Here is a 26,129-nt window from a genome sequence, read left to right on the forward strand (position 1 = left end):
CACCACAGCAAGTTACACATCTGTTTACCCTCAGACAAAAGACAGATCAACGAAGCGAGTCTTATTTACACCTCTAGAGCAATAAACATTTATGAAACTGGTTAGCGAAGCCTGTTATCTTGCCATGTAATTACGACATTACATGACGCACTGGGGACCAAAGAAACATTTTCCCACAAACTTGCATTGTGAAAGAAGCAGCGGCAAAATGGTGTAAACATTTCTTTGAGCCTCACTAACCTCGTGAAATGACTCCTTTTATGATATAATTTCAGCTGCTCTGTCCAAAAACATTCAGACGAGCTGCAAGATTAAATATTTTAACTCCTATTCAAGTTAGCCGGGGGCTTAAACGGAAGTTTGCCAGCTCAGTTGGCGGAAGTCTCTAATGTGCGTGCTGTTTGGGGCTGCCAATAAGATCTGGGTAATTCTTATCCCACAAAGTCAAGCTTTTTTGGCTTCATGCACTACTTAACAGCTAGGAATGGACGGGGCCTCCAACACTGATAATGTAAAATTTGTTAGATCTCATTTAAATAGTAGTGAAAGTAATGAAAATATAACAATTCTTTCAGGTGATTACACACCAATAAAAAACATAATTGAGGATATTATATTCCATTTCTGACAATACATGCCCCTAAATCTTACATACTGGACCTTTAATCATGTCATATTACTACCAGTTCCTCTACTGTGACCTTTACCCAGCTGCCAGGAAAAAGAGCAGCGGCGCTTTTGCACCAGACAACTGCTCATTTGAAAAACAGGACCTTGATCGACATCGCTGACAACTTCTTACTTTATATTTGAACTTATGTAAGGATTAAACAAACCCGACACAACTTGTTAATAAAAATAATCAACTCCAAGCTTTAGCTGCACACCAACATGAGCATGAGAGGGATATCGATGTTCTCATCCAAGTCTTGGCAAGATAGCTAGTAAGTGCATTTCCTGAACCATTCTTTTAAGATTTGCAACTTAACCTGTTGACTTTTTCCTAAAGAAACTGGACGAGGACCCAGGTCTGAACCAAGGGCCTGAACCACCGTCTAAAATGGTCAGACAAGTCAAATCTCTCTGTAGAACTTTTCAGAATGCAGGTACGTGACTGTTAAAGAGTTCAGGATGTGGCTTCAGGATACAGAGTTTGTTTTAAAACTGATTAACACAAGTGACAAAAGTCCTTTTCTTCCATCAAGGTTTTCTCGTCCTTCGCTTCAACAGTCAAAGTGAGTGGGCAGATTCTTCTGTCAGAGCGAAAACTCAGCTTTTTAATCGTTTCAACCTCCAAAACAAGTTACATAAGAAGAGGCCGTGTTTCTGAGCTGACAGCAGCATCAAACGTCTCTTTTCTCCATTGGAATCACTACAGTTAAGATTCTCTGGTGCTCTGAGGTTTCCAAAGCTGAGATCAGGACATGAAAGACGTGAAAAATAGAGGCAGGAAGTCACAGAGTCAATGAAGACATCCTGCTGTACAGCCAGGTTTAAAAACCAGCGTGAAAATCTGTGTGTGTGTGTGTGTGTGTGTGTGTGTGTGTGTGTTGGACGTGGGACATGCCGTGAATCAAAGTGGATGCTGAACCCTCACGAGTCACTTCACACAGCCTTGGCGAGAACAAAACCTGATTAAATCTAATGAAACAATCATGACATCAGGCTGGATTTGTCCAAGGAGCTGAACTTTCGATCCCTTGGCTGGACGGAGGTAAGAAGAGTCGAATTTTATGTTTCACGATCAATTTTAAGTGCTTCATCGCTGTGTAGCAACAGTCACTGACGTGCAGCTTCCTACTCGTCTCTGTTATACTCGTTTAAAGTTTGTCTTACGTCATCACACACACACTCTCATAAATGTAATTGCGAGGAAGCCGGTCTGAATTGTTTTAAATGACCAGATATCCTGACAATCTGAGCAGCCTCTCACCTGTACGTATGTTTCTCTATTTCTAGTAGTTGCTACAGAGCTTTCAGGTGACGTCATTTGACCCGCTGAGTGTTTATGAAGTCTGTTCGAATCTGCCATGAACAAAAGTACCGACAGCTGAACACACAGAGATTTTTTTTTTTTTAAATGTCTTTTCCTCCTGTCTACCTCACAAAACAAAACACACGATTGAATGGGGGATGGAGGAAGTTCATCACAGGTTTGCGAGACATCACCGCAGCTCGCTCAGAAGCGGGGCAGGTGTGCTTTTCCCCTACCACAAAGAGGGTTTATCTCTCAAGTGTCAATGGAAAAGCCCCACAGCTGGTCAACAATATTCTTGTTCAAGCTGTTTACACAAAATGTATAAACTGAAACTGAGCTGCATGAGAATGAAAGCCACAGAACGCAATTATGTTCGTCCACCTGATTTGTAGCTCGATACTATACTCGATCTGTACACATTGAAACGCTTCAATCGCAGTCTGAATCTGGATGCATCTCGAATCAGCTCCGCCTCCAACACTTCGGTTTAATGTGCTTCAGGCTGAATAAAGTCATTTGATTCAGGATTGATGTGACTGCAGGTGTTAAGCACAGACTCATCATAACGCGACCCCGGGGGAGTTAAAATCCCCCCCTGGCCTCTTGCCGGCGTCTTGTTTCCACATTCTTACCTTCACATTTGAGGCCCTGTCTGACGAGCCCCCACAGCATCTCCCCACAGTCGTCGCAGAATGCCGGCGCCTTGTAGGAGTGCACGTACAGTGCGTGAGGTCGGATCTGGAAGTCCTCGGCTTTGGCGAGAGCTGAAATGAACAGACACAGAGGAGTACAAAAAAAGCAAGAGACGACACGGGACGCTTCCCAAGCTGCTACGACAGCCTTGTCGTTTATGATAATAAACAGTGTCATTGGGTTTTGGACTCTTGGTCGGACAAAAAAAAACTATTTGATTTGATTTGGTTTTATTTCATTTTACGTTATTTTGGGAAATAATCAGCAGATTACTGGATAATGAAAACAATCTCTGGCTGCAGCCCTCGCTCAAGCTCGTTTTCTCTTCGAGTCTGTTCTCCATCAGGCGTGAGTTATATGTTCTATTACCAGAGGCAGACATACTAACAGAGAAAAAAAAAAAACTCTTGAAGCTCTGCAGGGTTTTGCATCAGCAGCAGCAGGAGCAGGAGGAGGAGGAAGTGGTCGCGGGTTTGAGCCCGATGCGGTTCGAGGCTGCAACTTTGTTTTCTTCCTCCCGTGTAATTCAAACCTGCCGCTGCTCAGCGCCGCGGTGTTCAGCTGTGAAGGTGTCGGCTTTAGTTTTTACAACCCAACCCGTTGACACGACGAAGGAAATGACAATCCTATACACAATATTATGGTTGAAGCGTACGGGGTGACCTGGGGCGATGCCGCAGCGAAGGAAACGAAAACAAGGCGACCTCAGCGCTCTCGCTCTGAGGTGGATTAACGGAAGGAGGGGAAGCTGAGACTAAACAAACCTTCAAAATAAATAAATAAATAAATACATAAACTGCTTTAAGTTGACTTGAGACTTGAGAGGGTGTGCTGTCAAAGCGCAAAAAAAAAATAACTGTTAGACAATTTCATTTCCATCATCATCATTGTTATTAGTCTAATTCTACACGTTTGCTATTCATAAGCTTCACCTATATGAATGGTACCGGAGTAAACATCTCAAAGTGTCTAGAGTTAGCTTCTTACCGGAGAGCACCACCTCAACCAGGTCACCCTCGTGGATCTCGTCCGCCGAGGTCAGGCGCTGCAGGATGTTGTCCGAGTTCAGGTCGTGGCGGAAGAGCAGGATCTTGTCATACATGCCGAAAAATCCACATTCGGGGAACTGAGGAAGAGAAAGAGGTAGTCAGTGAGTCTTAGTGTACCGAGTGAGGTTAGTGCCATCAGTACTTCTAATGGTTCCACTTGAGCACAAACTTGGCAGCTACCTGTAAACGGTGTGACTACACTTCATGAACACATCCAAAAATGACAAGACAGGAGATATAGGAGAAGTAAAAGTATATGTAGGAATAGTACAGGAAAAAAATACATGAAGTTTAAAAATCGGCCAAATGTGAATGTTTTGTTTTGTTGTTTTTTGTTGTAATCCACCAAATGACATAACTGACAAATCAAAGTACTTCATCAGATCGCTTTGATCATCACCAAATAAAAAAGAAAAAACTTTCAATGAAACATTCCTGATCACTGATTGGCTGTGCTGCCCACGAAGACTTAATATGCCTTTAGATATTAAAATTGAGACATACTGTGGTATAGATAGACCCAGTGGTGATAGCGGTGGTGATAACCACTGTGCATCTCAGTGCCCATTACACTGTACTGTTTTGGCCACATCTAGGCTGTATATGTCATATCAAAAGATATTTCCGAGTTAAATAAACTAGCCTAAAATCACTCATCATAAATTTGCCTCAAAAGGCACATAACACCCCACTGCTGAAAACAAATAATCAGTTGACTTGATTCCTGATGCGCGGGTAAAAACAAAATCAAACATAAAAAAAGCCAAAAAAAACAAGAAAACGTATGTGTTTTTATCCTAATCCACGGCTCGTGAGCAAGGCACTTCTCCAACCTGCTGACCCTTGACCCCTCTTATGTTATGTCCTGATGACCAGTATGAGCAGAGTTTTCCACATGACCTCATCTCTGGTGTCAGCGCAGCCGAGTTAACCATTACCTAACCTTTTCACAAGAGGAACACATGATGTGTGATGAAACACATTCAGAGAAAAACCACAGCGGGAAACTTCTAGCGGACAAACTCCAACTTAAATCTGATTTTCTGGTTAAAACTCCAGCTTCTAAAACATGAAGATTTCCCAGCAGCCAGATCCTCTTTATAAAAGAGACCTTACAAACTGTGAAGGTCCGAGTCTGGGTCACTGCCCTCGTCAGGCGTCCTCTCTCGTTCTGTTAAAACTTCCACAGTGAAAGACTCAAATGTTTCAGTCTGAATGTGTGTAGTCTTTTTGCGTCTCTGTGTTTATTTAAGGTCTCTTTCTAGTCGTTTTTGGCGATTCTTTCGAGTCAATTTGTCTCTTTGTGGTCATTTTGGGTCCCTTTGTGGTAATTTTGAGTCTCTTCCTAGTCATTTGGAGTCTTTTCCTAGTCATTTTTGGTTCTCTTTCCAGTTGTTTTGGGTGTTTACTAGTGATTCTGCTTCCCTTTCTAGTCATTTTGCATCTCTCTCTAGTCTTTTCGGCGTCTCTTTTTTTATCTTTTTGGGCGTCTTTTCGAGTTGTTTCACATTTCTGTCTACTCCTTGTTATTAAAGTGTGTGTACTGGATTCAGAATTGAGCAGACTCTGCAGCCTGCAGACAGGCAGATGAAGCAGCTTCCTGCCCTGAGCTGATCTCTGCGTTAGCAGGATGTTAGCAGTGTGCAGGTAGCATGCAGCCTGGATCCCAGAGCACACACCGACAGCAGGAAGCCAGGTGACGAGGCAGAAGCTGCACGGATAGCAATGACTATACCACACGCACACACACACACACACACGCACACACACACACACACACACGCACGCACACACACACACACACACACACACACATCCATCATGAATTATGGCTAAGGTTCTGTCACTGACACCCAGCAGTCATTATCCACGTGGCTACACACCACTGCTCCAACAAATAGACAATAACAGATGGAAATACAGGGATCAGTCTGATCTTTAAGTGAGGACAGACAAGTCATAGTGTTGGTTTTATAATGGAAGAGTTCTCTCAGCATTCAAGGACAAGCTCAGTTCTGCTGGAACTGTCACAATATCCTTCTCCAAACTGAGGCACTTGAATGTATCATTAAAGCACAGACCCATGACGGCCCCCCCACTTAAGAACAGAGCACCCAGACTGAAGAGGTGTGCAAAAAACACACAACAACATCTCTGCGTGGTTGTTTTGCACCTCTTTTCTAGTCATTTTGCATCTCTTTGTAGAAGTTTTATGTCGTAGTCATTTTCCAGCTCTCTCCAGACGCTTTGCATCTCTCCCTAGTATTTTTGTGTCTCCTTGTGGTTGCTCCAAGTCTTTCTGTGGTCATTAGTCTTCTCTTGGGAGTCATTTTACATCTCTTCCGCGTAGTTTTGTGTTCATTTGTGCTCTTTCTACTAGTTGTGTGTTTCTTTATGGTTGTTCTGTGCCCATCTGTGGTGTTTTTGCTTTGCTTCCTAATCATTTTGCATGTATTTCTGGTCAACTTTGGGGTCATTCTGTGTGTGGGGTTGTTTTGTGTTTCTTTGTGGCCATTTTCTATCTGTGTCTTTTTGTGGTCATTCTCTATCTCTTTCTAGTCGCTTGGCATCACTTTATGCTCATTTTATGTCTTTTTGCATCTCTTTGTGTACCACTTTCTAGCCATTTTGCACCCGTAGTCATTTTTAGTCAACTTTGTACAACTCTTTCTGCTTGTTTTGTGTTTTTTTCCTTCCCTTTGTTGTCATCTTATGTCTCTAGTTACTTTGCCTCTGGCAAAACTAGCAAACCATTTACATCTTATCATCAAAGTAATTGATACGTTTGAATGAAGCCATTCCTGGAAACCTATCAGCAATCAACCTTTGTCCTATAATTAAATTCTATTTACGAAATAAGTACAGAAAATGCATCAGGACAAACAGCTCTGTGTCTGCCTGTCCTCTCATTCTCCAGCAGCTATGAAACCATGACAAAGCAGGAAGCTGAAAAAAAAAAAAAGGTCCTTCATGAGGACTGGGTGAGGTCTGAACCAGAAGTGAAAACACTTCTGTTCAGCTGCCATGACGACGCATTTGGGACTCCGTCCAATCACGTTAGAGGCAGTTGTCAGCTGCCACATTCTCTGAGGTGAGCAGAGAAATACACTAAGAGTTCTGTTAATGGACAAGAGTGTGTGTTTAATACACACTGATCCCCTCTTTATGGTTAATCCTCCATCAACCGGGCTTAACCTCCACACACGCACATGCATGCACACGCACAATCCCTTTCACATTCTCTAACTCAACTGCCTCACAGAACTAGAGCCATACTTCTGACGCCTCCAGAGTCTCGTTCTGGTCCTCGGGGTCGCAGAGGCCAAAACCTCCAGGCCCGGTCGTGACCTTTCACCCTGATGCAGGAGCTGGAGCAGGGGGCTGAGAGATGTCTGTGTTTCTAACTTTAGTTGTTTTTACTGACCCAAAAGCATATCCATCACCTCTTACCCTCCCTGATAATGGCATGAGTGCTGCAGAGATTAAGTGTTCATGGAGCCCTTTAATCCCGATTCTCAAAGGAAACATCCAGTCCACAAACGCACACAAAAAACACACAACTGCTTCATGAAGTTAATGTCATGATTTAATCTTCTTAATGCGCACATTTCTTGAATTACTTTCAGAACTTTAAATCTGGAATGTGACGTAATGTAAAGGGTGGACATGCGCCTCGAGTGACCACCTGTGATCAGATCTCACTGACCTCCTCTATATGCGAATAAATATGTATTATATGTATGTATCACTGGGACAAACAGACACTTTTTCACACAAAAAAGAAGGAAGATCATACATTACATTTGCAGATTTAACAAGAAGGCCCAAATAGTTAAGAATTTGTAAGAAAAAGCATTCAAAGTTCCTTACATTTATCCAACTCAACAACTCACCAAATTGAGCAATTTTATAAGGGAGTCTGGCAACAAAGAAGTGGTTATAGTTGACTGTATCTGTATCTAAACATGTTACCATCAATAATATGTTGTCTCCTTTCATAAATCTGCTGTAAATGGTAATGTCAGTGTGTTCAAACAGCTTCTAAATGTGTGCAGGTAACACAGGTTTTACAAGGAAAGAAACAACTTTTGTTTTGTATGTAGTGCCGAATCTACAAGAAAGCTCAACTAATTAAGAATTTAAAAAGTTTCAAAAAAGTTCATAGAGTTTTTTTTTTTTGTCATTATAAGATTTTTTTCAAGGGATCCTGGGGACTTTCTCCACGGGCAACAATGAATTAGCCTATATTGGTTACCGTTTACTGTATTTGTAAATCTGACATGTTTATTCTCAAAAAAGAGTTGTCTTCTTTCATAAAGAAGTTCAAACAGCTCCAAAATGTTGGCATGTAGGACGCCTTTTAGACACTGAGGAAGACAGGCAGGTGCAACAATGCTGCAACAGTTTTACAAGGAAAGAAACAACTTATTGTTTCTTATCTAACGCAGAATTTACAGTATATCTCCTTTCATAAATTTGGTATAGATGGCAAAATCCCGTGCAAAATGTCTGCAGATAAGATGCACTTTATTCGCGCAAGCAGAGAGGCTGATGCAGCGATGCTGTGACAAACTGACATTCAAAGCCAAATTTATGAGAAGGCACCAATGACTTAGAATTTGCTATAGACAGTGTTTCCAAAAGTTTACCAACTCTTTCAAAATTGAGCTATTTTTAACTCTCAAAATTGAGCAATTTCTTAAGGGAGTCTGGGGACTTTTTTCACCGATGAAGAAAGTTCCCAGACTCCCTTGAAAAGAGTGTTTTACAGTATTTGTAAAATTTGACACGCTGAATATGCAAGAAGGCTCGAATGATTTAGAGTTTGCCGTAGGTACTCTGTAAACTTTGATACATTTCTTTTCACTCCACAACTCTCTAAATCGCATGATTTGTTCAAGGACCCTGGTGATGTCGTGGTTACTACTTCAACGGCTGAATCACTTGATACCGACAGTGTGTTCACAACATCTGCTGCCAACATTGGCAGGTTAAGAGACCCCAAACATGTCATTTGCATTATTGTGAACCACATGGATATCGGAATGTGTGTCATCTATTCTGCTTTTTGATGTTTCTTCTCCTTTTTGTTTCAGAGAACAAAGTTGAGTAAGTAGTCCTTCAATCAAAGTCATAAGTGGCGCATACCGACTCTGTCCTGAATGTGTCTTGGGGGCATTCACACCTGTGCAGCTGTCCACTTGTGATCCCAACACCAGGTCTGAACAGCCTCTCCGTGACGTACAAATCAGCAGCTGATCATTTCATTTTTTCGCTAAACATCTGACGGCAGTTTATAACTTGAACCAGCGGCGATGAGAAGAGCGCAAACAGATTAAAACAGCCCTTCCCTTCCGCTGCAGAAAGCTAAGAGCCTTTCAGCTCCAATAAAACTCTTCAACTCTTTCGGCGTACACGTGCAATGAGCCTGCAGGGACGACGCTAAAAGGGACTGATGGGAAATATGAAGGTAAACAGCAGCGCGCCTGTTTTCCCTGCATCCGCTCGCTCTGTCACCTCGTTGAGGAAACAACAGGAAGCAGTGCCGAGTGGGTCAAGGTTGTCAGTGTGTGAGTGCGGGGGAGTTTCATTCATCCACTTTTTTAAAAAGCTCAAATCACTGCCGAACGTTATGAATGTAAAAACATTAACACCTGGATGTCAGAGTGTGAGGGTTCTATAATTAGCAGTAAACACAAAGCGCAGCCGAGGCTGAGAAGAGTCTCACTGATTTTGTCGGTATTTGATCATAAATCAAAGCACTGGACAAACGGTCATTCCACACAAACTCAGCCAGTTCATGTCAGGAATCTTCTAGAAAAATGTACTTAAAAACTAACTGATTAATTGACAAATTGATTAATCAACTAATGATTGCAGCTCTAGCGTCCTGATCTACCTCCAGAGAGAGAAGACAAGAGTTTATCAGCTCAGTGTTGCTGCATTAGGATGACACACACACACACTCAACACAGACAGTACTCGATGTTCCACATCTGTCACTATTACCACAATAACATACAGTACTTCCTCCTCGCATACCTCAGTGTGTGGCTGTGCGTGTTCGCGCGTGCACATGCGTATGTATGTTAAAGTGACCTCCGAGTTTCCTCTGGATTCATTCAGCTGCAACTCCACCATACAGAAAAAAAATCTTCTCAGAGTAGACTGTGATTTTGGACATGTGGCCACTCTGGCTTGTGCTCTGATGTTTCATTGATAGTTTATGTAGTCTTCTCTCAATTTAGGAAGAGTAGTTCTGGGTTCTGTGTGGCTCAAACAGAATTCCTCAATCTTTCTGTTCATTCTGGCCCCCAGACTCCCATCATGTTGGTATTATTTGTAAATAAACATTGATTTTCTTTTGTAAGCTTGTTGCGGCTCACAAGGAGGAGCCGACTGTTTTTGTTGTGTTCACTGCTCAAGAGAGCAAAGACAGTGTCGTGTGTCGTTACTGAGTTCATGCATGTTCCAGCAGAGCGCTCTTAAAGTCGCAGATATATAAAGCATCTGTTTTTCCAGTACACACTTTCTACAACCACTGTAAATGCAGTTATAAGAATATCTGAGTCAGAAACCGAGTCTGCCAAGTACCGAATGAGGACATGATTTCAGTTTGGTGAGTAAATCTCATAAGACTCTCCACCACATTCACAGTTTGTACGTAAAGTAATTAAAGTAATAAAAAAACTCTTCTGAGCATTCTCTGCAGTGTTCTGCTGTCTGACTGTATCAGAGTGTGTCACTCAGATGGACTTCATGACGCATTCAGGTGCACATCTTAAACTCTACATCGTTTGTCACAGCGAAGGATATATGCATCCACCAAGGACAATTTATTTAAAGCTAGACACAGCGTTGGCGTTCGAGCCCTGTTCATTCCTATAAACGCTGCTCAGTTGCAAAAGCTTGACTTCACAGGCAGGGAAATACTCGATCTTCCACCGACTGAGCCAGTTAACTTCTGGTTTAGCAAGTCCACCTTATAAACATGAAAATGCTAATGGCAATTGTCAGGACATAAAAGCCCCCGATAATGACTATGACAAAATGTTAGTGTTGGGCGAATGGACATTCAAAAAATGTATGATATTTCCCCCGATTGTGTGTCTAGCCTGTCCGTCAAAATACAAACAATGCCTCCCTGTCACTGACTGACAGGGCTTCCGAAAATCCAAGAAAACAAGGAGCAAGACAGCTGTTTTTGAAGAAAGCTCACAAGCCAACTTGTTGAGACAAACATCCTGCATGATAAATGACATATTTGGATTGTATTTCTAGAGAGAAGTGGGGAACTGCAGCGTGGGTCTCGTTAAGATGTGCATTCTCTCACCCAAACTGTTAACCTGGACAGATCGGAGGACGAGAGCAGGTCAGAGAAATTAAAGAGGAACTGTAACAGGATTTTAAAAACAAGATTTAGTTTCAGACGGAGGCTGTGAGTGACGTTCGGGATGGAGTTCAAAAAGTTAAGCCGGGATTATGAAAAGTTAAAAGAGCCGAAATAAGTGTCAGACAGACGCTGTTAATGGCTGTCAATGTAACATGTTGGATAAAAGAAAATTAGACCTCGCCATTCAACGATGAATCACATCTAAAACCCACATTAAAAAAGACAAATCCACCTGCCTGTACTAATGCATCATCATTGTCATTAATATAATCCCGTTTCAGTCGTCCTCAATGAGGTCTTACCACCTTTTGATCGCTATCTCTGATGATAACTTGCTGCTGCCAGGAAAATGATTCATCAAAGTTTCATCTTATCTGACCTTTTTAAAAAAGACATCATTTGTACACATAGAGAGAAGACTGGAATGTGGGAGTAAGACAGAAACAGGAATCTGATCATCTGATAAATCATCTGATTCATTCATTTCTCAACCTCCTTAAAGGATGTTTTGATAATCTATTTGCCAGAGCTGGGACCTAAAACGTGCAAAACTGACATTCCCGTAAGTCTGAGCTCTACATGTTGAGTGCTGATTAGCAAATCCCCACACAAGACTGATATACGCGCTGTATGGAGCCGTTTAATGTTTTTTGTAGTTCCCTACGTTTTAAAACAAGTCCTCAGCATGGGAGGGAGGAAATAATGACTGCATTTTCATTTTTGGGTGAACCTATCCTTTAAAAATACAATACAACAGGCGTTTGCTCTTGGTCCATCGCCTCAGTTTTAGGTTTCGCAAGGAGAAAAAAGTTCGGGCACCGCGGTTTCGGAGGTTTTAAAAATACTGATCCAGGTAGTGATTTATGTAACTGAGCAGAACGAAGATAGCAGTGGAAGAGAAAAGACGGAGAAAAAAAGATAGAAACTTATTCACGGTGTGTCCTTGTAACTCAAGCAGGATGTCAGCTACAAGACGAGGGCTGCTTTCAGCTGAAAGCTCAGATCTATAAATGATTCAGCCTGCAAAATGTGAATGTAACTTTATCCTCTCTATACATTTATTTACAAGGTTTCATCTCTGCCAGCGACCAACTGAATAAACTGATTATTTTTCCTTTGTGTCTTTTTGGTAAAATAATAAGTTCAAAGAATGATAACGGGGAAATGTAAGTGCACATTAATTCTTCTTCCACATTCTGGAGTTGATAGTTAAAGGTGGGTCAAGAGTCTATATAACAACACTGAAATCTCTCTCTCTCTCTCTCTCTGTCAATATCATTCATGTCTCTGCCTGAACCGCCGCCTGGCCTTGGTAACCGTGGAAACCGGCTGAGCAGAGAACTCATTGCCGCTTACGACGGACAGAGAAGCTGTTTTATGGTTTAAATGACGGTTCAGGGACCATTTTAATCACTTTTATTTATTTACAGTCTTTTATATCCCATCTCTGTATTTTTTAATCTTTGTGTTACAGAATTTGTTTAACTGAAGTCTTTCTTTAACTTGTTTACATCGTAATGATTAATTATACATTTTAATCTCATATCAGTTAAACTAAATAAAAAAAACATTTCTGAAAAACAGTCATTGTGATTAAATAATCCTCGTTTTTTTTCTCCGATGGAACCAAATGGTTTTTTATTAGCAGGTCCCCTTTCTAACATCTGCAAGAACTTTTACCTGTAATAACACAGTTATATCTTTCAAAAAGAAAGAAGAGACTCCAGGTTCATCGTTACCAGTCGAAACACTTGCCTGCGCTTTTTCACTAATTCTCAAACTTCAAAATTAACCAAGATGGCATTCTTTCCTTAATCACTTGGATTTACAAGAGTAATAATACATGAAAGTCCAGCTCAGTTTCTCTGATTGACTGCTGTTTTCTGGGAGATCAATTGAGTGAGCTTGAATGAAAACTATATCCCTCAACATTAGTACTCTACAACATGTGTTACTGTAAATTTCAGATTCAAAAGGAGTGCTAAAAGGAAACTTTTTTTTTTTTTACGTTTGTTTACTAATGTTGGACTTGGGGGTGACTTACTTGCCATCAGCAAAGCTAAAAACAGCCACAAAAAGTGATGTCATAACGCAGGTCATTCACAAGGTCGCAAATCACCAACAATACATCCCTAAAACAAAAAGTATCATATTGTGCAGGGAAGACAGAGAGCTAGACTATGCCAACACTTGCTGCAATATCTTTAATGCAGAAGACAAAGCTAACTAGGGCAACACCTCTAACCAGGTCAAACACAAAATGTATCTAAAAGCGTAGGATTTTACCGTGTTTGAAATCAACCTTATTAACAGAGAGTCCACCTCTCCTCGTCAAGCTGTAGTCCTGCGCTCTGTCAGCACAGGACAAAGTCCGCTGTTCTTAATCCTAAACACGCGCTTTCTTCTTCAATAATGATGACAATATCTCCTGCCATGGACAATACATGTTTCAGCAATGAAGCCGGAAAAAAGACGCTCAAAGAACAAAAATGGAGCTCAATTGGAAGGAGCTACCGACTGCAGCATCTTCATGTCGCCATAAAATTACAAATACAGCCGTTGCCACTGCTCGCTGGGTACGTTGTTGTTTGAGATAACTTTTTCACCGTCTTAGCTGATGTTTGCTTCACATTTTTCCAGGCATGACACACGGTGTTATTTTAAGATATTTACTTTTTTGTTATCACAAAAAGAATAAAGCTTCGCAAAAAGGAAGCACCAAGTACCATTACCACATTCCAGTTACTGGAGCCAGTATTGGTTCTAATACGAACGGTTCACGACCCCAGTGCTGGGAGATTTTTATTTGTGCCAAGAAGACAAAACATCAAATTTGAAGGTTTGTTTTAAAGCTGCATTCACTTATTTTTACCCACTTGAGGAGCTGTCCGCCACACCATCTTAATGTTCTATCACTTTATAAAGTTGTTCTATCTTGAGTGTTAGCAATCAGCTGACTAGTTCCACGTACAGCAGACACAGAGCAGCATGATCTTCCCTGTGAAGTCTATTCAGTTGTCTTTTTGCTCTGGATTGAAAATGAAAAATATCTAGCTCCTGAACTGCTTCATGTTTTTCTTTTACTTTCTTAACCAACTGGTAAACTCATTTATAATCCCCTAACTTTTTGCTGTCTGGTGGTAGGCAAGTGGTGTACAGCGTAAATAGCTGCCTGCTGCAGCTGGAAACAAGGTAAATGTGCCATTTAATCAAAACAATGAGCTGAAGTAGGCTGAAAATCTCCGCAGAGCTGCAGAGTTCGTGAGAACTCTCTGTAGGTTTGTCAGTTCCACTTATAAAACACACTGAGTCAATACTGATAGAAAAGGTTGAGTAAAAAGTTTCATTACACAATTCAGGATGGGACTGTGTGTTTGTAAGGTGGGGGTGGTCAATGTGGTGACCTACAAGGGAGGGGAACTTCCCTACTTCCTTACCACCGCCCCGACCCCACTAAACACACACACACACACACACACACACACACACACACACACACACACACACATTGACAGCAGTGGCGAGGTGACGTTAACAGCAGTAAATCAGACCTGTAGCTTCCATCCACCCACAGTAAAATCTCACAGCTCCGTGATGTGGACACAAAAGCAGGAACAAGAAAATTCCAGTGATGATGTCATTTTGTAGTTCCACCATGTCGTCCTACTGAAGGTTCCTGCTGCAAGTGTTAAAACTAGAAAGAAGCCGTGATATTCAAATGTTCTGTGTAACAACACTTTCTTTTGTTTTCTTTGAGTTTTTTTTTTTTTTATTTGTTTTCTTGTGTTTTTCTTTACTTGTTTTTGTTTTAATTTAGGATGTTTTTCTCTTTTAATTTATTCCTTTCTTTTCCCTTTTCTGTACAGAGAGTACATCTACTTAAGTACTGTGCTCAAGTTTCAGGCACTTGTGTTTCACTTGCATTTTTCTATTTTCTATTTTCTGTTTCTTTAAACTTCTTCTCCTCTACATTTCAGAGTGAAATATTTAGCAGCTTCAGTTACTTGCAGGATTAAAAGTTGTCCAGTTGCCTACAATATAGAGCTTAGAATTACCATGACCTGGATAACCAAAACCTTCACAAAATACTGATGACTTGCCACATTGTATTATTTTAAAAAAATGTTTAAAGGTTTCAATTCATGCATATGTACTTTTTTCTGGTGGAAAAGTACAAATGGATTTATTTACCCAGTAATTGGTACTCAGGGTGCACTCTCACTAGGCAATCTGTACGGTGCCCAAGAATGTTTGTCCCCCAAAGTCCTGTTTGTTTGACTAGTGTGAGCACTCCACACCATGCTCAAGCGCCCTGGCACGGTTGGAAGAGATGTGCTTCGGCACAGTACGGTTGCTCATGAGCAAGCACAAGCACGGGTGTGCAAAGTGTAAATGAAGTATAATCATGCGTATAACACCGCCTTGCACAATCAAGAAACCCAAGGAATGTGAGAGGGCCGTCTATGACGAAACAAAGCAGAGTAAGTCACAAGTTAAGTTCGTCATGTTCTCTGTGTTGTTCTGCATTGTGCTGCGACCACGTTACAATTTGATGACGTATGTAGAAGAGGTCACCTTGCCCAGGCTTGGTTCCGGCTATAGCAATGTGTGTGCAGGCCAGTGGTACGCCCTTAGGCAACTATTCTGATGATCTATCAAAAGAGATTAACCTGATTATGTTCATTTTAAACTGAATATACTGGTCAGTTTTATCACTAATGAGAGTCATATATCTAGCTGCAGCCATGATTGAGATGAACATTTACAGATAGCATGATGCAACAGCCAATCAAAAATGCCGATATTACATCACATCACTGTTCATTAGATTCATGACCAGCTACCACACCTGCAACTTGGAATCGAAAGAAAAACCACAAAATTGTGCAGTCAGTTAACCTCACCCTTACAAAGTTCAGCTTCGGTAGATCATTTCACTTCTTCTGAAGCACCTTTACGTGTGAACTTCTAAAAAAAAATAACAATGAAAATTATTTATGGTTTTGTGAGATATGTTTGCAACCGCTGACATCACCCTACCAGGTTTCTCAATCAGACACATTCATCTTAGCAGCACTTAGAAACCAACGGACCACCCCGTTGCTCCTCCAACAGAACACACAGCTGTGAAACAGGAAGTGAAGAGCGCTGACAAAGCAACACCAACCAGGAAGTGACATTCCCTGTGAAAAGACCTTTCCTCAGCCGGTGAAAACAGACAACAAGTGAAAGTATCTGACAACAAATCTGTCACGCAATTTGGTTCAGAGCCAAACATCTCAACTAACACTCCCAACAATCTATCAATCAACTCATCAATCAATAAATTACTGGAAGGATGTTAAAGTAAGAACAGTGGGAGTTATTGGAAGGATATGAGACAAGAGCATCATCTGGGTTTTTCTCTCTCTGTCATCATGCCCTGCAAAACAGGTGAATTCATTTGGTTTCCTGTTTGAGAGAGAATGTGGAGGGCTGGGAAATGCATGTGGTGCAGTAGAGACAGGTGGTGGGGTGGGGGGGGGTAAAACCAGTAGATGGTGAGAGATAAAGTGGAGCTGAGAACAGATGCCTGAGCTACATGAGAAGTCTGAGAAGCAGCAGTTTACAACAAAACTGATTGTAAAGACTGGTTCATGTGAATCTAGACAAAAATAACAACAAAATAATTGAAGCACACTGTGTTTCTTAAGTCATCATCAGAGGTTAGAGGTCAAAATAACAGAATAAATAATATAATAAAAACAGTTATATTTACCTTCTGGTCCACGATGGAGCAGACGAGCTCCCTGACAGCCGACAGCGAGTGGTCCCCGGGGTCGAGGGTGACCGTCTCCCTTGTGAGTCCAATCTGAAGCAGGAAGGAGACGCCATGGATGGAGCCTCGCGAGTTTGTGCGGCTGGGGGCTGTTTGGCTGCCATTGGACAGCCGGCTGCAGAGCGTGGCAGGCGGGCTGGGGGACGGCGACGGCGTGGGCGGGGCCGCATGATGAGGGAGGGCAGAGAAAGACCGGGGGGAGGCCGGCGGCGGCGGGCTGTTGTCGGCGGACATCGTCTGTTATCTGTGACGTCGTGCGGGCGGGAGAAACGACATCCAAAAGAGTCTGTCCGACTGCTCAAGTTTGTTCGTCAGCCGAGTGTTTTCTGTCCTGATTCACATTTCTCACCGCTTAAATCCTGTGAGAAAGGTTTCCTCTCACTCCTGAGCATTTCCGAGGTAGAGAGACACCCGGAAAATATATGAAGTTACAGCTCCTCCGAAGTTCAACTTTAAAAAGTTTTATCACACAGTTCAATCGTCAGGCCTCCTGCTGGGTGATGCTGCTGATCGTGTTTTGAGCAGAAAAACGCTCTGCAGGTCTGCGGTTTCTGCTAACTGTTGTCACCACAGGCATCTGTTGGGAATCAAAGACAGCATGGTAAAGAAGTATTCCAAAAAGTTTCTCTCTCCTTTTCTATATATTATAACTGTAGTAGAAATATTCAGCAGTAACTTCCCAAAGTTTTGCCACTAGGGGTCTCTCAATCAAAACAAATCAAAAGATATTAAGTAGTAGATGTAAATATATCTACGTGACAAAGTCATGTTTTAAAGTTTTATTCATGTTACGCTTAGTCTCCTCTGCTGACTTCCTTTCTGACTCTCTCCCGGAAGTTATAGCAATAGGCAACCAAATAAAAAGCACCGTTACCTTGAGTAAAATTACAGATTGCTAAGTGTTTGAACATTGTTGAAATATTTGGGATAATATACGTTACCAACTCGACAAAATAAAACAATGGTCTAGTTGTTTTAAGACATTTTAAAGCAGAATTGTTACGAATTATACCTTTAACAGACACATCATTTTTCAAAATGTTACTACGGTCACATGTCACGTTCCTTTAACATCTTGTGTATTAGTTTGGCATCCTTGTAATAACTTTCATAGTTATAGTTTAGTTATATGAAGATCAGAATATTATCACACACAACTTCACCGATACAAAGTGTCACCAGTGACATGTTGCGAAGCATAAAACGAAAAGCCATGAAAAAAGATAAAGGCAATATATCAGCTGAACATCAGTACTGGCAGCTACTCTCCTTGTTGACTGCTATTGGCCTGTTGGCAAACAAAATGACATTCAATGGCAGTGGTTGATCTTTTTCGGTCGCACATTCATGAGCTACTGGCTGGTGGCAACCCTGCCATATTTCCAAATGTACCAAATAGTTAAACTACAAAAACAACACCATTTATAAAATCAGAGAGCCAACAACTACAATCAACTATACTCAGATTGATGGCAGATATAACAGAGGAAAAATTGAATATAGCGATTTCTACGCTAAACAACTAACAAGTCACCAGGATCAGATGGACTTTGTTCTGAACGGTATAAAACCCTCATGTCCGCATTAAAACTAAGCCAAAAGAAAGTTACTTCCCTCCAACAGGAAAAAAAAGAGGCCACTATATCAGTTATACCCAGAAAGGAAAAGATAAATTAGACTGCGGTTCATGTAAACCAATTTCAGGTCTCAACATTGATTATAAATTATACTCATCAGTTCTTGCAAGAAGAGTCGAAGAAGTTCTTCCCTGCTCATCCATACAGACCAGACAGGATTTAAACAGGGCTGGTATGTCACCACTTTTCTTTGTACTTCATATCGAGCCGTTGGCCCATTTGGACCAGACAAACAGATAGCACCAAAGGAATTTACATAAATAATGCTGACCACAAGGTGCAGACAATGCTTTTGTATATTTAAATGAACTCTGTAAATCTCTTCCTGAACTATTCAAATTATTGGAATCATTTGGTAAATATGTGGGATACGAACTAAACATCCAAAAAACACAAATTCTGAAATCAAATTATGTTCCTCTCAGAGAACTTGAAGATCGGTTTCAAGTGTTGCAGGAAATTCTAAGGCATAAGGCATGTGAATCTAACAAAGGTACTATTTTCAGAATGTGTAAAGGTTTCCTGACAAAAAAACAAAAAACATGTGGTCCACAGACTCGATCAACAATCAATGGGGAAAAGAGAGAGACTCTGAGATAACAGAGAAGGAATGGCACAGCTACTGTCAACCACAATTGAAATGTACTAGCTCACACATATAGAGGGAGTTTGCATGGAAATGTTTAAGGAAGTTTTTTACAACGCCAAAGCTAAAAATTCGATACACGGGTGAAGACACCAACTCCTGGAGAGGCTGTGGGGGTCGGGATGCAAACCACTGGCACATATTTTGTGAATGCCCTGGGTTGAAACACGTGTGGTCAAAGGTGCATAAAACAATGGGAGTAATATTCCACATTTAGATACCTAATCACCTTGAAACATTATATAGGTAAAGCTGACTTTTTGGTGGGAACCATTTATAAGTGTTTATTTAGAATAACGATATTCTACACAGTTAATGAAAAAAACTGTTACGATGCAGGGGTACACTAATAGAAAGGATAGGGGCGATAAGATATAGAGAGAAGGAGATAGATATAGAGAGAGACACACAAAAAAAAAAAAAATAGAGATAGAGAGATAGAGATAAGAACACAAGAAGATATATGATAGTATATACACACATATATATATATAACATATATACAGAGAGAGATACTATGTACACACATATATACACAAGATAGATGTGGATATATATACAATATTATACACACATATATAGATATATATATATATAATATATATTATATACACATACCAATATACCTAATATATATATATATATATATATATATATAATATATATATATATATATTTTTTTTTATCTAAGGGGGGGGAAAACAGTAATTCAAAAAAAACCCCAAAAAAAGAGTACTGAGTTATTGATGGTTAAAAACCATATATATATATTGTATCAAGCAGGTACTTTTATTAGTTTCTGTAATCAGCAAAAAACTAGCAAAGTCACGAGTGTATGCAAAAAAGATGTTAAATTATTATTTTAAAAATCCTTGGTGTGTCCTGCACATATGGCAGAACTGACAACAAAGGTGACTTTAACCTAAAGATTAATATCAAAATACCCCCACACCATGTTTCTGTCAAATACATCATGCTGAATGGTGATGAACCTGGAGTTTAAAGACCACAGACTTGAACCCTTTTCCTTTGAATTAATCGAACTCAAACATAAACCCTGCCCCAACTAACACGGTCGCACGACTGCAATGGTTCACAGACACTGACCTCAGGGATCAATAATGGCTTCGGTCAAAAATCAGTTGTGTGCTATTGATCTTTCTGGATAATCAGCATTAGTTATCACGTCTATATCACTGCAGAGACTGTAGCACATCACTGCATACTATCATTTCAACAAATATCGTATAGTGAATTGAGAGCATTAACGCTGTAAAAAACAGTCTGATTCGTGAAACATCGTCTGAACGCAAATTAAAAGCTCAGGTCAACTAAATTACCTCCCAAAAATAGAGCAAAAAGAACATATTTTCTAATATTTTTAAGCTGATTTGGGTGAATGGATCATTTACATAGATAAGAACAGGGGGGAAGGCCATGTTATATTATATATCACACATACTGCAGCAAGTCTGAGCTTACCTGGACCTACCTAAATCATTCTAAGGGGATTTATTTAGTATTGCAAGAAGTTATCATCTGTTGATCGTGGTAAATTGAGCATGTAACTTTGATGACACAACTATAACCTCATGTGACTCATTATGAAGAACCTAAATCTAACTTTTACCCTGCTTCCCTCAAAACTACTATAAACTTTGAACTTTATAGGATTGTCAAAGTCATGTTTCGGCATGTTAATTCCCTGTGTTCGGTGGGGCGGTGGGGACAACAGGACAACAAATCGGATACTATCATGGATTAATACAATTTATCGATCAGTTGATTTTCACACATGTACCTTATCTCCATCTGACCACATCTGGATTCCGGCTCATTTTCAGCAGTAGATAAAACAATATGTGTGTATAACTGACTGTTTAAAGTTCCCCTTGAAGCAGCGGGCAGGTTGTTCATCCACACGTACAGAAAGTGAACTTAAAGGCATCATTACCTCGGTTTTCCTCTTCCATCGGTGCAGCAACCGAGCGACAGGAGAAAAGTGTCCGTTAAACTCATCCAGCGGCAGCTCGGACCGTTAAACAGCGGAATTAAACGAGCACCGTCCCGGTTGGTGCGCCGTCCTCAGTCCTCCAGGTCCCGGGGAGAGAAGTTAAGCTGCTGTATTAAACCTTGCGACTTTTTTGTCGTCTCGTTTCTCTCCAAACTTCTCTGACGAGCAGCGGTTCGACCGAGCAGCTCGAGCTTCATGCGGATCTGATTATCACAGCGACGATCTCACAAACTACAGCACCGGGAGGAGGAGCGACGGGGAGGAGCTCTCACTCTGACGGAATTTCAAGCGCCTGGACAACCACATAGCTAGAACAAGACAAACCCAATTTGAAAAACGGCCACCCCTGTGACATTGCAAAATGTATTCAAATATTGATTCAAGAATCATAAAGATATTAAATATTGTGGGAAAAAAATTCCTAGCTGTGGTCAAAAGTCAAGTGACAGGAGCAAATGTTTTAGTTTTAGCTGCCAAAGCCACAGCTAATGCTAACGCTCAGCTCACACTAGCCCCAACTCAGAGTTAGCTTTTAAAGATAATTATCTCACTCATTACATTTTTTTTGTGTGTGTGTGTGTGTGTGTGTGTGTGTGCTGTTTTAAACGTATTTCCTGAATATTTTAACTTTTATAACAATTTGGGGGGGAAATGACTACACTCAGTCATGATGCACCATAATAAATAGTTTTCTTAATCTCCCTAATCCCAAATATAGACCTTAGGCTAACGACAATGTTAAATGAAACAGCTCCCTTTACTGGATGAAAATATTTATTTTTTTTAAACTGGTAAGTGTAAATTCCTGTTTTTCAAAAGTCTTCAAGTATCTAAGCAACTTTTTTTTTTTTTTTTTTTTTAGTAAATGTAATGAGTTAGTTTCCGCTTAGTGTTAGCTGAACATAAGTAAACTCATACTGAGGCTAAGCTAACAAATGCTTATCTCTGTAACTCCAATGAATAAGCATGAGTCACTAGTTGGCACTTATTAACACTTGCTAGTTATCTACCTCTGGAAGAAATAAAAAGCAAAAAATTCCAATAGTAGTGTGAGGCAATGTAGAAAATACTACTAAAGAGCACAGGGCATTTACAGAATATTTCTACCTTGTGAGTACAAAAACAAATACATTTTATTCCCTCATATGTACCTCAGAGTGACTGCTCTTTTCAGCTCTAGACAATCATTATCTGGTCCTTTCCATTAAATGTAATCATTAGTTGAATCTGTGGCGCCATCTACTGATGGATACACTACATTACACAAAGAGTTATTCAGGTGACCCAAAGCCTCATACTGTTTTGAAAATTAAAAAAAAGAAAAGAAAAGAAAAGAAAAATGACAAGTAAGGAAAAAAGAACAGAAAAGGAATGAAAAGAAAAGAAAAGATAGAGAGAAGAAAAGAAAAGAAAGCAACCTCGCTAAATGTACCCATTTTTACTGGAGAGTGCTATTGTGTTACTGTAAACAAAGCACAACAAAAAATATTCTAACTTAAGTAATGTTTCATTTATAAGGAAAACATGGACAACTGTTCCATTGAAGATCTACTTTCTACTGAGTTATTTTGCTCAGAGCGAGGTCCTTTCTGGCTCTTCAGCTCCCCCATGCTTCAACAACTCCACCAGGCCTTTTCCTTAGTCACTGTGTATGATAATACATATTGTTCAGTCGGAGGCACCTTCATCTGCACCTAGCAGCACTGCAGCCAGCTCCGGGTAAACACTGAGGATCTGTTACCAAGGTGCTACCCTCCTCTGACAGGAATCTTGACGACAGACCTCTCACATACCAGCAGGAGCACAACGAAACAGAAGGTCAAAGGTCACACAAGGGTCCTTTGTTTTGCCCCTTAAAAATCAAGAGCATTAATTACAATCTTTTATGATCGTTTTCGCGTGGAGACTGAAGTAATCAATGGATCTTAATGCATTGTTTGGTGCTTGGTTTGCCTGGTTATCATCGTGAAAACACTCTTTCAGTACATCCATAGTAAATAAAATATAATCCTAGATTGATTAACAAAATTTCCTGCCAAATTTGAGAGCAATTCCTTTTGATTTAGTAGTTTTAATTGCAAGTCCCTGTGTCCATGACATTTTCACTGAATAATTAGAAAGAAAGCAGTCCTACATGTATTCATTTTAGTGTTTATCTAGTGTTTGGGCCTGCTTTTGCTGATTTGTGTCAAAGGAGGGCGATGTTTCTCTAAAATTGGCTGTAGTGGATCCATGTAGACTGAAAGCAACAGATTTAGGATTTCTTCATATCAGGAAATCATTAAAGCGGTTTAAAACTGCAAGCGTTCAGTAATGATGACATTGGAAGTATTTGTAAGTTTATAAAGACCCAAGTTTTTTATGTTAAAGCCACAGAGAAAGAGCTGGGAATAACAACTTTCCAGTTATTACAGACACTCCTCTTATTAAGTGGAAAGATGTTAAGAAAGCTAACAGAACAAACATACTAATACATGTTTACAGTTTTTTTTTATTCATGAATGTGACTGTAACATATGGTTGATTACATTAACAATACTGCTACTTTTTTTTTCTTTTCACAATAGTTTCCCTAAAACAGAAAGACCAAAACTTTGACTTTCTACACAAAGTAAACTTCCTCTTATTTATCATCCATACACTCCTCTAATCTCCGTCTCCTTAGGTTAAATAAAGATTTATTAGACCCTCCACCACGCTGGGCAGCTTTACAAACTGAATCCAACAGAAAGCCCCGCCCACAACATCTATTTTTTATAATGCTGCATTCAGTGGCTGTTAGACATTTACTTTCTTACATTTGCTACTTTTGAAAGTCAAACGTGAACACAGGGATGTGTCACATCATTGATTATTGTTTTTTTTTTTTTTTTTTATTTCTTGAGTTTAAGGGGGTTTTTTTTGTTAAAGGAGTTTTCCCTCTAAATAACAAAAAAAAATCTTTCATCATGTCAGTGACTGTTTTAATCATCACTTGATGATTTGTTAACCCATTTTACATTTGATGTCCATTTTATCCATTTATTTCATCCCTAAACCAGCCTATGGCACTGATCCTCTACAAGGTGTCGCAGGACACATTATTCTGAGTTTCCTCTCTTCTTTGCTTTTTGTCTTCGGTAAATTTCATGATAATTTTAAACGTTTGCTGTAATTTCAAAGACCACAAGCCAAAACATGCGAACCACAAATCTATGGCAATATATATCAAAATATGTAAAAAAACAAAAAAAAAGGTTTGTTGTTGTCACAGAAAGCCAATGTGTAATTAGAAGCCTATGGATATGCCTTTTTTCCCCTCAACGTTACTTCAGTGTTTGGTGGTTAAAGTCAGGTTGAATGATTTAACTTAATGATGAATGACAGTTTTTTAAATTGTGCTTTAGTGACCTTGTGGTATTTCCTTTACATCCACCTTTAGGACAACCCTCATAGTTTTATTGTTTGTATATCGTCTCTTTGGTCCAACAGAAGAACAGGGAATATTGCAGCCCTGTTTTATACTCCATGTTGATCTTACTTGTGTCAGTCAGCTCGGTTCAGTGTCCTGATGTGCTCTTCCCATGGGAAACATCTGCAGACCCTAAAAAAGCTTTACAAGCCAACACCCAGCACACATAACAGAGCTGCTGTGGAGCTCAGAGAGAAGGTCTGATTAGAGGCTGGAGGAGGCTTTTTAATGTGATAATCGCTCATTTGAAGACTTTGTTTCATACAGAGGCTGAGAGGATGTAAACACTTTACATGCTTCAGTTTTTTATTTGTCTTTTAAGTGCAACACACAGATGAACAAACTGAATCAAGGCAGATGTGAGTTCAACTGATGATGAATGGCAGTCATAACAGCTTAAGTACAAGTAGATAATTAGCTTGATGCTGGTGTGGTCTGTAATGCAGAAGACACATTTTCCAAGATGCTGCTTTTGGGTTGCAAATGCACACATCATATTGTATGAGAATGAAATATTTGTACTATTTACAGTTGGTTAAATATGTTTATTTGGCTGACAACAGGAAAGGGGAGACCTGATGGTAATATGATACTGATTTACATGATCAAGAATAAAAAAAATAAATACAAAAAAAGACAGCCAACTTGTGTATTTTTTGTAGCTTTATCTGTATAATTCTTTATTCATAAATGAAGATAGTTTAAGGAGAAACAAAATAATTGTATTGCAACTTTTAGTTACTTGCTATAACTTGCTATTGTGAAGTCTTAAAGTTTGTTGATAAAGTGTTTTCTCGCGTATCGTCATCAGTAACTTTGTAAGTGTCCTGTTATGAATGAGAAATGTATAATGTATGGTTAAGATAATTTTCCGGTTAATAAAAAACAAAACAATTAATACAACATGATGAAAAGATACAGAAAAAAAATCAACGAGGGTTAATCAATTGTGAAAGCACTAACATAAAAAAGATTATGTACATGGCAGCAATTTATACAGTAAGTTAACATCACGTGATTAAAACACACTGTACAGTACAAATCGTTTATAAACCTCACGAAGCGCCAATTTCCCGTCGTTCCCACAGCACCAAAAGGCAGCATCGACAGGGTGCTTGGGATTGGAGGAGAATCGATAGAGGGGCGTGGTTAATGCCTTTGTAATCTCACACGCGCTGCCCCGCTCGTGTGCGTTGACAGTAAACTTTGAACACGAGCTCAGTCAGTCAGTGAGCGGCGGACCGTCTGTGCGTCAGCTCTTTAACGGAACTGCCCCGTGCTTCAACAGGAGCTTATCATGTCTCACTAACGGTTTAATTCGGCTGTTTGGTGACACGAGAGATACATTTTAATACACCTTTGGAGAAATGGAGGCTGTGAGCAAGTGGAGCCCGCAACAAGTGGTGGACTGGATGAGAGGTAGGGCTGCCAGGAGGATCACTGCTGGGGA

The 26,129-nt window shown here is 40.1% G+C and overlaps 2 protein-coding genes across 4 annotated transcripts in view; one reads left to right on the plus strand and one right to left on the minus strand.

The window, feature by feature from the left end:
* Positions 1 to 21,450, minus strand: part of LOC115574535 (serine/threonine-protein kinase D3) — a 40,252-nt gene extending 18,802 nt beyond the window's left edge. For 2 of the 3 annotated variants that reach the window (XM_030406128.1, XM_030406124.1), the window contains exons 1-4: positions 21,169 to 21,450; positions 16,872 to 17,508; positions 3,659 to 3,797; positions 2,611 to 2,742 (exon numbers count right to left, since the gene is read on the minus strand). In XM_030406128.1, the coding sequence (XP_030261988.1) occupies positions 2,611 to 2,742; positions 3,659 to 3,797; positions 16,872 to 17,165 (565 nt within the window). In that variant the 5' untranslated portion in view covers positions 17,166 to 17,508; positions 21,169 to 21,450. Of the gene's footprint in view, positions 1 to 2,610; positions 2,743 to 3,658; positions 3,798 to 16,871; positions 17,509 to 21,168 lie in introns of those variants that run through there. The other variant, XM_030406127.1, reaches the window with a different exon arrangement.
* A 4,437-nt stretch (positions 21,451 to 25,887) lies between these two features.
* LOC115574580 (CNK3/IPCEF1 fusion protein-like) overlaps positions 25,888 to 26,129 on the plus strand; it is a 56,518-nt gene continuing 56,276 nt past the window's right edge. Inside the window, exon 1 of the mRNA XM_030406211.1 lies at positions 25,888 to 26,098. Coding sequence (XP_030262071.1) covers positions 26,047 to 26,098 — 52 coding nt within the window. The 5' untranslated portion in view covers positions 25,888 to 26,046. The remainder of the gene's footprint in view (positions 26,099 to 26,129) is intronic.

The sequence above is a fragment of the Sparus aurata genome, chromosome 22 (assembly GCF_900880675.1).
Source record: "Sparus aurata chromosome 22, fSpaAur1.1, whole genome shotgun sequence".
NCBI lineage: Eukaryota > Metazoa > Chordata > Actinopteri > Spariformes > Sparidae > Sparus > Sparus aurata.